The 17,355-nt window shown below is 46.5% G+C and overlaps 1 protein-coding gene across 5 annotated transcripts in view; it reads left to right on the forward strand.

The window, feature by feature from the left end:
• Positions 1-17,355, forward strand: part of SRGAP3 (SLIT-ROBO Rho GTPase activating protein 3) — a 238,718-nt gene that overhangs the window by 121,461 nt on the left and 99,902 nt on the right. For all 5 annotated transcript variants that reach the window (XM_054595576.1, XM_054595577.1, XM_054595573.1 and 2 more), the window contains exon 3: positions 13,024-13,186. In XM_054595576.1, the coding sequence (XP_054451551.1) occupies positions 13,024-13,186 (163 nt within the window). The remainder of the gene's footprint in view (positions 1-13,023; positions 13,187-17,355) is intronic.

The raw sequence follows: 17,355 nt of genomic DNA on the forward strand, positions 1-17,355 counted from the left end.
CATCTGTGCTGTGCAGGTATTTAACTTTTTCAAACACCCCCACATCCACATTACCGCATGCCAATGGCTCTACTAGATGTTTTTGATGCATTGTCTCATTTAACCTTCATGGTAAGTATTGTAAGCAGTTATTACTTCTGTCTTTCTAGCTGAAAACATTGAGTAATTTGTCCAGAGGGACACAGCTAGAACAGATTAAGTAGAAGAGCTAAGATTCTAATCTAGGGTCATCTGGCTCCAAAATGCAAAACTGCTTCTAGCTGCATGACTTTGGGTATGTCCCCTTACCTCTCTGAGATGGCTTAGTGTTTCCTGAGAGTCATCTATCTGTCCAGACCACATTGTTCTTGTACAGGTCTCAGGGGTTCCCTCCTCTCCTTCTGGTCAGCTCCTGCTAATCCACCAGGGCCAGCTCAGGTTGTGCCTTCTCTGGAAAGCTCCTGCTGTTGATCCCAGCCAGATCCATTGGTTATCAGTGTGTTGCTCTCATGGGGCTCAAGGTAGATTATAAAGGAATGTTCCAGTTCATAGGTCTGGTTTTCCCAATTCAGTCTGCCAGCTGCTACAAAAAGAACCATTTCTAGTCTCTCTCTCTCTCTCTCTAATATAATAGAAATAGAAACTCTACCAAAGTTTTTTTAACGTAAAAAATATTTAAATCATGTAAAATTTTTTTCAATTACAGTTGACCTAAAATATCATTAATTTCAGGTGTACCCCCCAGGGATTAGATATTATATAACTTAATAAGTGATTATTACAGTAAATTTCATGCCCATTGGACACCATACATAGTTATTAGAAAATTATTGACTATATTCCCTATGCTGTACTTTACATCCCCATGACTATTCTGTAACAACCAATTTGTATTTCTTAACTCCTTCACCTTTCTTCACTTTATCTCCCCTAGCCCCCTCCCAGTTGGCAACCATCAAAATTGTATCTATGAGTCTATTTCTAGTGTACTTGTTTTTTTATTTTGTTTTTTAGATTCAGTTGTTGATAGATATGTATTTTATTGTTCATCTTTTATCTTTCTTTTTCTTTTCTTCATTTCCTTCTTAAAGAAGAGCATTTAAAATTTCATGTAATACTGGTTTGGTGGTGATGAACTCTTTAGTTTGTTCTCATCTGAAAAGCTTTGATTCTAAATGATAGCTTTGATGACTAGAATAATCTTGGTTGTAGGTCCTTGTTTCCATCACTTTGAATATTCCTTGCCAGTCTCTTCTGGCCTGCAAAGTTTCTGTTGAGAAATCAGCTGACAGTCTTGCTCCCTTGCAGGTAACTAACTGCTTTTCTCTTGCTGCTTTTAAGATTGCTTATCTTTAACCTTTGGCATTTTAATTATGATGTGTCTTGGTGTAGTTCTCTTTGGGTTTATCTTGATTGGGACTCTGTGCTTCCTGGACTTGTGTGTCTATTTCCTTCACCAGGTTAGGGAAGTTTTCTGTCATTGTTTTTTCAAATAGGGTTTCAATTTCTTGTTCTTTCTCTTCTCCTTCTGGCACCCCCATGATGCAAACGTTGGTATGCTTGAAGTTGTCCCAGAGGCTCCTTGCACTATCTTCATTTTTTCTCTTTTTACTATTCTGATTGGGCATTATTTGCTTTCTTATATTCCGAATCACTGTTTTGATTCTCGGCTTCATTTACTCTATTGTTGTTTCCTTGTAAATTATTCTTCATTTCAGTAGTGTATTGTTCATTTCTGACTGGTTCTTTTTTATGGTTTCAATGTCCTTTTATATGCTGTTGAAGTTCTCACTAATTTCACTGAGCATCCTTATAATCAGTGTTTTGAAGTCTGCATCTAGTAGGTTGCTTGTCTGCATTTTGTTTAGTTCTTTTTCTGCATTTTTGTTCTGTTCTTTCATTTGGGACATGTTTCTTTGTCTCATTTTGGCAACCACCCTGTGTTTGTTTCTATGTATTAGGTAGAGCTGTTACATCTCCTGGGCTTGGTAGAGTGGCCTAATGTAGCAGGTGTTCTGTAGGGTTCATTGACCCAGCCTCCCTTATCATCCAAGCCGGGCACTCCAGTTGCACAGTATTCCCTCTGTGGGTTGTGTACACCCTTTTGTTATAGTTGAGCCTTGATTCCTTTTGGCAATCAAGTGGAAAGGGGATTCACCTCCAAGGCAATCACCTGAAAGAACTAGCTGCAACCTCTGATCCCCATGGAGGATCAGCAGTGCCGGGGCCCACCCCACAGAGCAGGACTTTCTTCAGTAGGGGTCGGATGCCCACTGAGTCTGCTCCTTGAGTGTGTACCTTGTGGAGGTGGTTGCGGGGAGTGGTCTCAGAAAGGAACGATGTCCTCAGCCAGCACTTTTGTCTGGGAGAATCTGCCCTTCCAGGTACTGCCCTGATGCTAGAGTTTAGTTTCTCCTTGTGTGTCCCTGGTGCTGTTGAGCTGCTGCCCCAGTGCTGAAGCTGAGAGCAAGTCCAATTAAGTCTGTGCACAGGCGCTTTAGGAAGAATGCCTGGGACTCCAGGAGGCTTCGTTTCCCTCAGCCACAATCCCTGCTGGTTTTTAGACTGAAGTTATGGGGACTTATCTTTCTGGCACTGGAACTCTGGGCTGTGGGGCCTGGTATGAGGCTGCGACCCCTCACTTCTCAGGGGGAACCTCTGCAGCTGAGATATGCCTCCTGATTTTTATCCCCCATACATGGGTGTGGGACCAGAGTGTTTCAGGCCCCCACCCCTCCTACCAGTCTCAGTGTGGTTTCTTCTTTTAATCCCAGTTGTAGGACTTCCATTCAGCCAGATTTCTGGTGGTTCTAAATGATGGTTCTGTAGTTTAGTAGTCATTTTGAGTCTCTATCAAAGTTTTTTGAATGAATAACTAAAAAGTACAAATTACAACAAAATACTTTCTTCAAATACATGAAGGAAATAGATCTATTTTGTGTAGCTACAGAAGGAGCAAAATGAGGTCCAAAATAGCATTTTCAAAGAAGCTGACTTCAACTCAACCTTGAGAACTTTCCAGTAGCCAGAGCTGTCCAGAGCTGTCTAGCACACAAAAGGCTGCCTTGGAAGGCGTGTGTTCCTAATCTGTGAAAGTGTATACTCAAAGGCGGGGTGTTTTAGGGGTGCATTTCTGTAATGTGATGAATTGTCAGACTGGATCAATGTTCCTCCAAATGAGGGAGGGATCATTAATTGCCCATGAACCATAAATATTGAATTATCTTTTCAAGTCTTTTTCCAGCTTCAGGTTGCCTCAAGGAGAAAGTCTGAGTTTGGTACAGATGTGTTGCTAATGCCTCTCTAATCTCCCTTTTTACAAACTGAGAAAGACCTCAGGCATCAGCATCTGTTTGGGAGTGGTGAGACTGTTTTGTTTTCCTTAAACTTACTTTTTCAGTTACCTTTTATTTATGCCACGTGGTGCTGGTTTTTAATATGTTATTTTAACTAATACTAGGGAAAGTCCTTTATAAGTAAATTCAGTTGAGTAAAGGAGGACAGCCAACAGGAAAGTATTAAGTGTGGTGACGCGCAGGAATGGCAAAGATCCTGAAGCCGGCATGACACCCCGGGGGCCCCTTCCAGCTCCTCCCGGAAAGTGAACATCTTTCATTGTCACCCTCTGCATCCTTCAATTCCCTCTTCTCATTGCTGGGAGGGATTTTAAGTCAGGAGGCTCAGCCTAAAGAATGGTCTTTGCAATGGCTGCAGCCCCTTTTTCTCCTTCCAGTGTTTCCTTCTGGTCTTCTCCCAGATGCCACCCAGGTTTCTTGAGATCCTCAGAGACTATAATCAGCAACATCCAAAGCATTAACCAGGATGTGATTTGTTTATGTATGAGATGCTTGATGCACATGATACAAGCATATCATTTAAATTTTATCCTAAAATGAAAAGTAGATGTTGTAATAAAGATTTTAACCAGCTGTAATAAGCAAAGGTTTAGTTTTGACTCCATCCCATTAGGCAAATAGAGTAATAATGACCTCTGACAATTACACAGTACCTTACACTTTGCAAAGTGCTTTCCCAGCCTATAGCTGCTTAAATCCTCCCAAGAATCCTGTTGGGGTGGGGGGGAGTCAGGGAAGGTGTCATCATCCCCACCTGACGGGCAAGGAACCTGATGGCCAGCCAGGGTGAGCCTGGCTTAAGATCCTCAGCTAAACAGTGAGAGAACAGGACAGAGGAGCCATGGGGCAGGGCCCTTCCTCTGCCTAGCACTGTACACACTACATGGTACACCCATTTTGCAGGTAGACAAACCAAGGCAAAGGGGGCTTTGAGGGGAAAGAGAAGATGAGGTTGGCCAAGCATTGCCTGGAGGCAGGGATTTTCATTCTGGTGCCAAGAATACATTCAGCAAGTCCAGGGGAGCTCAGAGGTAATACACCAGACCCAGTGTGCTGTCACTTTGAAGTGTGAGGAACAAATGAGTGAGGGAATAATTCTGCCCCATGGTTGAGGGGAAGTCACAGAACCATTTGCACAAGGTCTTGCAATACATGTAAGAGTTTGCAGGGAGAGAAGGTAGTAATGGGGCGAAGAAAACCAACATTTGTAGAGAACCTACCATTGGCCATACATCTACATACATACAGCAGTCATTGGATTTTCCCAACATCCTAGTGAGATGCGGGTGGTAATGATAGTGATGATGATAATAATTATTATATGCTGGTTTTGATGGTAATAGCATCCTATGAATTACTTCATTTAATCCTTAAAGTGACACTGTGAGGGAAGTGTTATCAACCCAGTTTGTAGATAAAGAAAGAAAAAGTTTAATTAACTTCCCAAGTTCACCCAGCTGCGGAGGTGCAGAACTGGTATTTGCGCTCCAGCTTTGACTCTGAAGCACCCCAGCACAGGAAGCAGAACCTGCTTCAGCCAGGTGACCTGATGGATATAGCCTTTCCTCTTCTGAATTGCTCTGTCTCAGGGCTGGTATCAGCCAAAGGCAGCTTCTAAGTCAGTGGACTTCAGCTGGCCCAAAGGGGCTCCCCTGCACTGAGGCCTCATCGTGCCCACTGTCTGCCATGAGGTGGCTCGAAGGCAGACCCCCACACCAAACTCCTCCCACCCCTCTTTGCCTGGCTGCTCTGCTTCCCACTTGGCCTTCCTGCTGCTGTGATCACATCACTGGCCAACTTAACACCTTCATTCAGCCTTGACCTATGAGGCCCTTCGTTATCTGGCACAGCTAGCTCCCTCTGCTTCCACCGCACCCTGCCTTACTGCCTCCTACCCAGATAGCTTTGGAACAACCCTGTCACACATCACAACTTCACATCCACATTTCCTCTTCCTGCAGCATGCTCTTATTGCTCTTTGCTCTTTCCACCTGGCAAGCTCTTATGTGTACTTCAAGGCCCAGTGCAAATGTTCCTGTGGCTCTCCCTCTACCCTGAGGCAAAATTAACACCGCCTTCCCTCCTTTACTCCTCTGGGATCTAGTTCCTTACAGAACATAACATAGTAGACATTTGCTACTCTCCCTTGCAGCATCTGCATCTCTCCCCTCTTCCTTTGATCTCTGGGGAATCATCCCTGAGCATTGGTTAGCTTGTGACCAGCAATGCATCATCTTGGTTACAGACCTTTAATCTAGTGAGGTGCAATTCAGCCCTTTTGGTGAAATAGCTGGGAAAAGGTCTCTTTCTATGGGGATTACTAGCAGTCAGGGTATTTTTGCTCGGGAGAGGGCAGGCCTGAGAGTGAAGCCAACAGAGAGGAAAGCAGAACCAAGAGATAGAGAGAGTAAGAATAGGATGATATCCTTTGAGCCCCTGGATCCTGTTGTGCCTGAGGCCAATCACCTCAGATTTCTTTATATTTTTTTTATTAAAATTTTTGATCCTTTAAATTTCCCTTCCTCCCATTACTATCATTTTTGCTTAAATCAGTCTGAAGTATTTCTGTCACTTTAATCAAAGGTGTTCTGACCAATAGCTGTAATTCTTGGTTGGTGTTAGTTTCATCCATGAGATGTGAGTATTCTCAAGACATATCCAGTCATCTTTTTAATCCTCTGTGACTAGCATAGTGACTAGCACAAAGCAGACGCTCAAAAAACATTAGAAGAGTGAGTGAATAAATGAATGAATGAATTGGATTCTGCCAAGGGCTATGGGGGAGACCAGGAAATATAAGAGATTGTTCCTGCCTTCAAGAGGCTTATAGAATAGAGGTAATCAAGTAAAAATGAGGTCATTGGCATAGGCCCTAATGCAACAAGACTGATGTCCTTATAACAAGGAAACATGTGGACATACACAAATGTGTAGTGAGAATGCTATATGAACATGAAAGCAGAGATTGGGATGATGTGTCTAGAAGCCAAGGAACACCACAGATTGCCAGCAAACCACCAGAAGTCAAGGAAAAGTCATGGAACAGAGTCTCCTCCATAGCTCTCAGAAGAAACCAACCCTGCCAACACCTTGATCTCAGACTTTTAGCCTCCAGAACTGACAGACAATACGTTTCTGCTGTTTAAGCCACCTAGTTGTGACACTTGTTACAACAGCCCCTGTATACAGCAGTACACAGCCCAGGTCCTCTTCCTGTCCTTCAAGGACTGGCTCCTGGAACCAGTCTGGCCTGCCAGAGCCCTCCCCCCACCTCTGTGCCCTCAGGCCACACTTACCTTTTCCTAGTTCTAGAAGGTACCCATTCTCACTGAGCCTTCACATTTACTTCTGGGCATGTTCTCCCTTATCCCAGTGTTGTGCTGAAACCTATGCATCCTTCTGGTGCCAGATCATTCTCTGGGCACTTTCCACCTATTCAGCCAACTGTGTGTCCAGCCCTGCCTGGCACCAGAGCCGCAGTGGTGAACTGGACAGATAAAGCTAGAGAGGGGGGTCAAAGACCGGAAACAAAAAAATAAATGAATAGAACGAAGTTCAGGTGCGGTAGTGTTGTAATGACAATAAAATAGGGTGGTGTGCTAGAGACTGGGGGGCCTCTGGGGATCCAGGAAGGCCCCCCAACTAGAGACATCTCAGCTGAGGTCTCAGTGACAAGAAGGACTAGCATGGTGAACTGACGCTTACCTCCACCTTACCGGGTAGACTCTCATGGCACCATGCATTTTCCCTTCAGGGCCCCTCCCGCTGCTGCAGTTTCCTATCTCTGTATGCGACTAGTTGATTGACACATGAGGCCCCCACTGGATTGTAAGCTCCATGCATCAGGGAACATGGCTTATTTTGCTTACCACTGCCTGGCACAAAAGATGGCACCCAGTTATTAGCAGAATTAATGATTCATGCTCCAAGATAGGGTAATGGATTCCACTTCCTGTTCAAGGCAGCTTAGGTAGCAAGAGTTAAATTGCACCTTTTTGGCCTTGGAACTATATGAGGGAGCACTTTTCAGAGGAAGCTTTGTGAGCAAATGCCCAAGCAAGCCCAATGTAAGGCCCAAGAATATTCTGGAAAGGAGCAGGAAGCCAGAAGCAGGGACTTGGCATCTAGGGGGACCGTGTCAGCTGCAGGAGCTCACCTCCTTCCCTGAGAGACCACATTCTCAGGGCAGTAGATTTGGATTCATCTGCAATCTGGGACTCTGCCGACCCGGGAAATGGGTTCTGTTTGCCTAGCGGAATTTTCCGGTCCCCGCCCCCCCAACCCCGCTGAGAAGCGGGAGAAGCTGGCTCACTGCTAATTTCATTTTCCTAACTCACCAGCTTGGCACAGCCTCACTGCTCGAGCTGCAGTCTCGTGGAGCCTCAGACCCAACTCCCCTAGCCAAAGAAAGAAAGCTGTGACTCACCAGAAATTTTCATTGCTATTTTCTGGCAAAATACATATATATATATATATATATGAAAGTTCTCGCATTATGCCTTAGCTCAGCCCCTTCCACCTGCTGTATAGATGCTCAGATGCTAGATTGGAAAAATAGAAAGGCTGCTCAAGATGTACCTCAGATGAGAAAGCGCAGGGCCAGGCTCATGTCGATACCCTCCAAAAGTGTAGCTGCAGCAGGCAAAAATGGCTCTCAGGTCCAACGAGTCCCACTTTCAAAAAAACAAGTAACCCCTTGAAAAAGGAAGGACAAAACTCAAGGTCCCCAAAGACCAGTGTCCAGCTCTGCCATCTGTGGCTTAGGTGCTTCTTTCTGGAGTCCCCGAACAGTCCAGACGGCCAACAGGACGGTCATCAATGCACCGATCTTGCAGATGCCAGACCCTGCACCTGCCCCCTCCACCACCTTGCTTCCTGGGCTTCAGCCATACTAGCCTTTAATGGGTTCCTGAAATTCAGTGAGTTCCCTGCTCCTCCAGGAGACTTTGCCCATTCTGTTCCCTCTGCCTGGGGCTGTTCCCCAAGTCCACTCTCCTGACCTTCTTCACTTTGCTCCCTTCAACTCTTTCTTCAGAGCCCGGCCAAAGGACCCCTTCCTCCGGGACACTTCAGTGACCCCTGAAGTCAGGCAGGCTTGTGCCCCTTGGTATGGGCTCTCATGGCACACGCTCTCCTCTCTAGCACTCTCTGCAGTTGTAACTTCGCACACATTTGCTGAGCTGTCTGAGGGTTAGCGTCCCCTCACTAGGCTGTGCGCTCCATGTTGGCTTCATGCTTGTCTCTAGCCCAGGTATTTCTGTCTGGATGTTCCATAAGCCCTTTAGGCTCGTCATGTTCCATGTCCCACCTCGGACCAGCTCATCCTCATCTCAGTAAATGCCACCTCTGCTCTTCCAGGAGCCCAACCCGGAAACCTTGGGAGTGGCCCTAACATCTTTTTTCTCCCTCCCAACTCCAACCCTAGTCCCATTCGATCTCCAAATCCAGTCAGTTTACTACCTAAGTATTTCATGGACCCCTCACCTTCTCTCCTGGCCCCTGCAAGCCCACCCTCCTCATGGAAGCCAGGATGAAAGTTTGAAAATTCAGTTTTATCATTTCACTTCCCTGCTCCAAACCCTTCAATGGCTCCCTGCTGACCTCAATACAAAGCTTACACTCTCTCTTGGGACAGAAGGGCCCTTAGCTATGTGGCCTCTGTCTAATTCTCCAACCTCTTTTATCACTCCCATCCCCCCGAGAACGCCATGCGGAAACCCCCTCCGGCCATGTTCAGGTCACCAACATGCTCTCTCTGGCTGCTGTCTGGGCCTTTGCTCATTATATTTCTCCACCCTGAAAGCTCTGCCCTATAAAATTATTCGAGCCTTTAGTTCTCAATCTAGAATATGCTTCTTCCAGGAAGCCGTGCATGCCCACCCCACCACCACCTCCTTTGCAGCACAGCCTCCTTCCCATCACTACACTTATGAGGCTGTATCATCATCTCGTTTCTTTGTGGGGGATCAGGGTCTTGCCTGCTTTGGTCGCGGCCTCCTCAGCGTCCAGCTGTGCCTGGCACATATACTCGGACAGATGCCACAGGAGTGAAAGCCTGAATGAACCAAGACTTTCATCTTCCCAGCGGCTGCTCACTTTGACAAGCCCTTGGTTGCTTCCCGGTAACTTTCTCCTGCTTACCTACACTTATTCTGCCTGCCCTGGTAATTCCATCCAAGGCTGCACTGCCTCCTGCCCACGGCTTCTCATAAGGAAAGTGCTGTCCTTTCTGTTCTTTCTCTTATCCAATCTCCCTGACAAGGTGGCCTCATTAATGGTTCTGAAGCCATCCCAGCACTTCAGCACCCTTTTAAGATCTTTTTCATCCCCCCACCCCCAAAACTCTCCTTCTGGCTGTGACTTCCATAAATTTTGCACATTTAATTCCCTGATGCTGCTCAATTCTTACATCCCAGGCTGAGCTAAGCCCCTGAAGTAATTTAGGTAACAGCTTCATTATCTCATCTTTCCTTTACTCTAAGCTTTCCATTTCTATTGCCACCTAGGAAGCAGTGAAAAATGGGTTGTGAAAAGTATTTTCTGCCCAAACCTATTTCTTCCCTTGCAGTTCTTATCTTGGTTCATGTCATCAGCATCCACCCAGTTGCCTGAGATCTGAACCTCAGAATCACCATCTACCCCTCCTTCCTACCTCCTACTCTTTCCAGGATGTCTCCAAGATCATCTGCTCTCCTGCTGAGGAGTCCCCCAAGTCCAGCCTTCTCTGGCCGCCACCCAAGCCCTCATTATCTTTATTTTCCTGGACTAAGATCACCTCCTGACTGGTCGTCTTGTCTCCAGCCCTATGCCTGTGCCCACACCCACCTATCCACCATCTATTCATTTATTCACCCATCCATCCACCCATTTACCCATCAATCCAATCACCCACCAACCCATCCACCCACCTACCCATCATCCATCCATCCATCCATCCATCGGTCCATCCATCCATCATCCTTCCATCCTCCAATCTGTCCTCAATGATCTTTCTAAGACACACATTGGTCACATCATACCTCTGCTTAAATAACTTCCATAACTCCTACATTAGAATCTTCTAGAAAATGTTTAAAAAATACCAATACCAGGACTTACCTCCAGAGATTATGACTTAATTTGTCTTGAATGGGGCCTGGGTCTTGGTAGTTTTAAAAGCTTCCCAGGTGGTTCTAATGTGCAACTCAGGTTGAGAACCGTGTGGCCTAGAGGATAAAGGCCCAGCTCATTCACCTGTCATTCAAAGCCCCTGCCCCGCTCAAGTCAAGCCCTTAACCAATCTCCCCAGCCTTCTGTCCTACCTATCCTGTCCTGCTTATCCTCTCCCACCACAATTGGAATTCTTGCTCTACTGAGCTACTTCTCTATCTTTGTATCCACAGTTTCCTCTGCTCATAATTCCATCTTTCTCAGCCCCTACCCATTCTTCAAGCCCCAGCATGAATGTGACCTTTTTTCTTTTTATGGGCCTCTCTTCCATAGCCTCTCCTATGCGTTAGGCACGTTGCTCAGCACTGGATGTGGCACTAAAACAGAAACAGTCCCTGCTCTGAAAGAACTTACAGGTGAGGGGGGATGGAAACTCCTTGAGGCAGATATTCACAAACTTGAACGTGCGTCAGAATCACCTGGAGGTCTGGTTAAAACACAGACACTGAGCGCACTCGCACTGTTTCTTACTGAGTAGTCTGGAGTGGAACCAAACCTGCCATGGCCAGGAGTGGTCCTGCATTCCGATACATCCCCAAGTGATGCTGCTGCTGCTGCTTGGGGATCACATTTTGAGGACCTGCGCCTTAGAATGTGGTCAGAGGCATGCTCTCTGGGGAGGTATCATTTAAACTGAGACCTAGAGGAAGAGAAAGAGGCAGTCATGACCGGAACAGGGGTTAACACACCCCAGGTGGAGGGGACAGCAGGGGTAAAGGCCGGGTGGGAAAGAGCTCTGCGTGAAAGCCAGAGAGCACAGGAGGAGCGGTGCCTTTAGCTTCTCACATAGGACAAGGCTTTGTCACCTTCCACTGTCATCTTTTTCTTCTGCCTCAGCCACTTGACAAGGAGTCCCTCCAAGGCAGGTCTGTGTTACATTCCTCCAGAGCCCACCTGAGACCTGGCTGGAAGTAAATGCTGAGGGATTTGGGTTGGGTGGTCGAATTTTAGTGTTTTGGCTTTTTCTCTAGGCTATAAGCAAAGGAGAAATCTCCTCCCTTTTTCTTAGAGAGTTACTAATATATTTATCTGCTTTATATAACCAAATTCCCTTCTCCCAAATTCCTGCTATCTACACAGAATTTTAGCCCATTTCATGACAGAAAGGAAATTCCTCTAAGTAGCAGGAGCTCCACCTACCCTTCCCAGGTGCAGGGTTTGGACAGGGTGAGGGTGTGGGCATGCAGTGGGAGCCCAGAGGCCTTCGGGGCTGTACCTTCCAGTACTTGCACTTGGCTTTGAGAGGATGATGTGGTCTTAGCAAGGGTCAGCAGACTTCCCTTCCTCAAAAACGCTGATAGTGGGAGGCTCAGAGCATAACCGTGGCCAGCGCTCATAGGTGGCGCACCCTTAGGGCACAGGTGGAGCAGGGCAGGCCTAGGAGACCCTGAGGGTGGCGGGTGGGCCTCTCCCTCCACAGCCTGCCTTTCCAACGTCTCCATCCCACAATGGAAAGCGGAGTAAAGGAAGAGTCAGGGTCAGAGGGCAAGATGGTAACATGGGACTACGGGTTTGATTTTGCCCTTCCCTCTTTCTCCTTGGAGAATGAGATATACATACCCTTTACTGAGGCTAACAGAGGGCTCTTGGAGAGAGATACTCCCCCATTTTATTTTTTGGCAGCACCCCATTTCCCAAGCTTTGGGAAATGATGGTATATAGATATCTGGTTCTCAGGCTTGAGTGTGAATCAGCATCCCCTGGAGGGTTTGTTAAAATCCACATTGCGGGCCCTACCCACAGAGCTTCTGACTCAGCAGGTCTAGAGTGGGGCTTGGGAATCTGCATTTCTAACAAGACCCCAGGTGCTGCTGCCATTGGCGGTCTGGGGACCACACTTTGAGATAACTCTATTTTAGCATAATGTTCAGCAAGAAGATGCTGAGAATCTATCCATCATTACGGGACAAAGATTTACTTGCTTCATGTGTGCTTTACTCAGAGCAGCTTTCCTTAGTCCCTCCTCTCCAATACAGAACCTGAAACTCTCCAGGCCCACAGTCCTGGGGGAGGACAAAGGGTTTAATAGCCTGAGGGGACCCCAGGGCCTGGGCTGGCAGAGAAGGCAAAGAGAAGTGTTCACATTTTGTTCTTTCCTCTGCATAGTTCTAGAACTCAGACATGTATTTCAAACACAACTCGTTTAGTATTTCTTAGCCCTTGGGAAGGTGATTTCTTTCCAGAAGGCAGAGAAGCACATAGCAAATGCCATATGCACGGGGTGGGGAAGGGGGTCGGGGCAGGGGGATAGTTGGGACATGAGTCAAAGACCTGAGCTTGGGCCCCAGCAGGGCTCTGGGACCTTGGGAGGGTCGCTTCAGCTTTTGTAGTATCTGTTTCCTTAACTGTGAGTATGTTAGAATAAAACTGAGCTTGAAAGGGTCCCATGAGCGTCAAAAGAGCCCCCGTGAGTGACACTGGAACACTATCTGGATGACAGTTCCAGTGAAGCCAACCCACGCTGTCTTGGTTTCCACAGGAAGGACCAGTACCTCCTCTCGCCTGTGAACTGCTGGTATCTGGTTCTGCATCAGACCAGGCGGGAGAGTCGAGACCACGCCACTCTCAATGACATCTTCATGAACAATGTCATCGTCCGCCTCTCACAGATCAGTGAGGATGTCATCAGACTCTTCAAAAAGGTAGGCAAACAGGCCCCCTGACCTGCCTGGGTCTCTGCCCCAGGCTGGCCATGGCAACCCTGTGCCAGCCAGGGTGTCATGTGGCCTGGGGACGTGAGGCCAGGAGGGCAGGTGTGTTGAAGGGAGCGAGGGGCTGAGGGCTGGCCTTGACCTCCCAGATCCTGAGTTTCAGTCCTGAATATGGCGGGTGGCTCTGTCATTTTTGCAATCACCACAAAAATAAAAACATTTTCATGGTCATATAAGTAGTTCGTGTTTGTTCCAGGAAATTTGAAAAAATGGACATGAGCGCACACAAAAATTAAAATCACTTGAAATGTTATCACTCAGCAGTAGCCACTTAAGTGTCATAGGTATTTCTTTATCATGTACATATGCAAATACATTTTCTTTGAGTGCTCATATATTTATACATTTGCCAGTAGACATATGCACTTTCCCCAGTGACATCAGACTGCATGTATGATTTTACTGTCTGCTTATGTCACCTAACATTATGTAACACTTAATTGCATAATTTTCTCATGTCAATAAATATTATTTCTATAACATTTTTGAATATTTCATTCTGTAATGTACCCTAATTTATTTAACCAATGTCTTATTGTTGAACACTTAAGTTATTCCATTCTTTTACTCTTACAAACAATGCTTTTGTGAGCAATGTTGTACAAAATAACAGGGTCCGGCAGAAGTAACACCTGCTTAAGTGTGGTTGGTAGGTACGTGACTGTCTCGCATAAGATGGACAGCAATTCGAACACCTAAAATGTCATATAGTGTGCTTAAATGTGATATTGTTATGTTACAGAATTACATGCTTATGATTTCGTAATAAAAAACAGGGGCATTATTTGTGCTGGACCCTGTGTACACCTTTGTTACATTCACTGCTATTTCCCAGGATTAGTTTCTTCAACAGGAATTGGGAGGTCAAAAGTTTGCTTATTTTTAAGTCTTTTAACAGAGTGCTCAGTTGCTTTCAGAAGGCTTTCACCCTGTAAGGGCCCAGAAGCCCAGTGGAGGGAGCAGTCACGGTTCATGCCCCTGAGGCCTCGGTATCCCAAGCCCTTTGCACAGCGCAGAGCAAACACTAGGTGTTGTGTGCAAGTCTGAAGAACTGAACTCACTTCTGTGACCTTCAGTTTTCTCATTTGTAAAGTGGGCAAGGTATTTAGTCTTCCTGAGCCTCATCCTCTTTATCTTGCAAATGGGGTTAAGATCCACTACTTCGCAGGAGCAGTATGAGGGTTAAAGGAAACAGTGCCAGTGCAGGAGGAAGGTGTTGAAAGTGGTTCAGGGTGTGGTCTTTGGGTCCAGAATTCTTGAAATTCCTGGGGTCATAGTTCTGGTTTCATCATTAGCTTTCCGTCATTAGTCTTTGGGCTTGTTGCTTATACTTTCTGTGCCTCAGTTTCCTCATTTGTGAGGTGGGGATAGAAATACCCACTGGACAGGTGGGAGGATTAAGAGGGTTTTTAATCCCAAATAAAGCATGGAAAACAGCATCTGGGCCTCAATGCTCAGGAAAACCGGCTATGGTTATAGGAATGTAAGAGACTCTTACTACTAAAATGATCCAGCTCATTTGTTCTTACCAGGTGCCAGTTTTAGGGATTAGGGGACCTGGGATTGCTAGAAACACAGGAAGAGGACAAGATGATATGAAATATAATAATCTCATCAGGGTCTGTGTTAGGATTGTCCACTCTGTGGATGACTTTATAACAAAACTGTGATCACAGGCCAGTTCCCTCCTTCCACAGGGTGCTCGGGTGCCCGCCTGGGGCCATGCTAATGAAACACAGTCTAAGTTTAATATTTGTATAAGCAAACATAATTAGGAAAGTAAATACAATGCAATAAAAAAAAATCACATAGCGCTTTGCAAAGCCCCACTGAAGTGATTCAGGTCACTTGGTCCCATCACAAGCCTCTGCCTGCTGCCACTGTCACATCTTGTTTCCTGGGCGGGGGTGACTCAAGAGAAAGGGTCGTCAGAGCCTTTAGGAAATGGAGGGTCTTTTTTCTGAGCTGAGGCCAGGGACAAGCAAGATGAATCTTTGCAGTTCTCATTTAGGCTGACAGCGGCCTCCCTTGTGATGAGGTTAACAGGGTGGAAAATAATGAAAAAAATGTCTACAGCTGAGCTCCTAGCGGCCTTGCTACCAGGCTTGTGCCTGTGGAACAAAGGAAACAACCCAGCCCCTGTGGGCCAGGAGAGAGATGGGGACAGGGCCTCGCTGGCTGATTGAGTCCAGCACGGCCCCTTTGTGTCACATCAGTTATAGATAATCTCAGCGCTGAGGCTGCACTCCTTACCTGATAATAGCTCCTGCAGGCCTCAGAATGACTGCAGGGGCTGCCGCCTGGTCAGACTGGGGACGGGGGTCATCACTCGCCCATTTTATAGAAGAGGAGGTAAAGCCTGTGCAGCTGCAAGGGGAACACAGACTTGGTGACTCGGGGCCTATTGTCATCACTGGCAGGGGGCAGCTTGGCTGTGCTTTTGGAACCTCTCAGAACTGCCTCTCACTCACTGGGTGACCCCGGGCAAGTCTCCCAGAGCATTAGTTTTCTTAACTGGAAAATGGAGATGGTGACAATGTCTCCATCAGAGGCCTGTTTTGAAGAATAGATGTAGGCCAAGTGTCCAGCACAGGCTTGGCTTTCAGTAGGTGCTCATTGAATGTTGGCTTATGAGTGATTCTGAAGAATAGAGCCCCCTCTCCATTCCTGAGATAGACAGCACTTGGAGTGGGGCAGGGGAGTGTGTTCCTTCATCACCCCATCACTTCATGCTCTAGCCATGCATCTGCAGGAGGTGGGAGTGGCTTCCAGGCCAGGTGTTCTTCCTGGGCTTAGGCCTGGGTAACTGCCTTGACTGCCCACTTCTCACAGATGCAAGATGCTATTTGACTTAGTAACTACCTTTTCTTGATTTGCCACTTTCCCTTTTGCAGTGGAATTTATTTATATGACTAGAGGAAGCACTTCAAATTCTAGAAGCCATTCTAGGATTTGTCTGGTCAAATGGACTTGTACATGCAGGTGGCCCTTGCTTTAAGTGTGAGGTCCACCATAGCAGAATGGAACTGGATGAGGTCTCAGAGGTCATTGTAGGGATTAGGACTCTTATGGTTGCAAACAACAGAACCCCAGCTCAACCTGCTTGAGAGAAGAAAGGGAATTTATAAGCTCTCTAGAGCCAAGCCGGGCTTCAGGTGTGGGGGACTTCCAGGGCAGGAAGGAATTGAGTCTCTGCAGCTCGGTTTTAATCCCACCCCCCACCGCCACACACACCCTTTTTTAGGAGGGGCAATGAAGGGCTCTTTTGTAGTCAGTCTGTTTCCATGTGATGACCAGATGACCCCTGGCAGTTCCAGGCTTACATCCTACCTGCTTCAAGTTCAGTGGAAAGGAAGAACTCCCTTTTTCCAGAATTGAATCTTATGGGCTCTGATTGGCCCGATGTGAGTCACGTGAGCACTCCTACCTGTGGCTGGGGGATACAGTGTGGACTGACCAGGCCTGAGAAACACACCCACCCCTGAAGCCAAGTGTACACTCATCTTCACCTGACTCATGAGACAGAAAATGAGTGAGGGGTGATTCCCCAAGGAAAACGGGTGCAGTAAGTCAACAGGTATCTACTAGGCTTTACGTTCCAGTCCTTTTATCATCCTTCACAAGAGTATTCATCCTCCCTCTGCTGGATCTCCCTCAATAAAGGGCATTCATTACCTCTCAGGAAAGTTCATTCCATTTGGGGACAACCCTGATTAATAAAAAAATTCTCCCCATTGTTGAGATGAAATCTTACAATGTTTCCATTCAGAGGGCCTGGTCATGCCCTGAGGGCAACATAACTCAAATTTACATGGAAACCTGTCAATTGCTTGAAGACAGGAATCATGATCACCTACCCAGGTCTTTCCCACTTCTGGGTAACATTCCAGTTTCCTTCACTTATCTTTGGTGATTTGGCTTTGTGTTTCCTCCCCACAGGGATACTCTCCCTGGGTCACTCCCTGGGTCTAACCCACAGAAGTTAATATTTGGGAGCATTCAGAATGCTTTGGTCTTTCCAGCTAAGAGGAGAGCAGGGATATTGACTCTTCATTTTTAATAATGAAATCTGTGATGGCATTTTGCCTTTTTCATGATAG

The sequence above is a fragment of the Pteronotus mesoamericanus genome, unplaced genomic scaffold (genome assembly GCF_021234165.1).
Source record: "Pteronotus mesoamericanus isolate MK-2021 breed Mesoamerican mustached bat unplaced genomic scaffold, CSHL_Meso_final scaffold_54, whole genome shotgun sequence".
Taxonomy (NCBI): domain Eukaryota; kingdom Metazoa; phylum Chordata; class Mammalia; order Chiroptera; family Mormoopidae; genus Pteronotus; species Pteronotus mesoamericanus.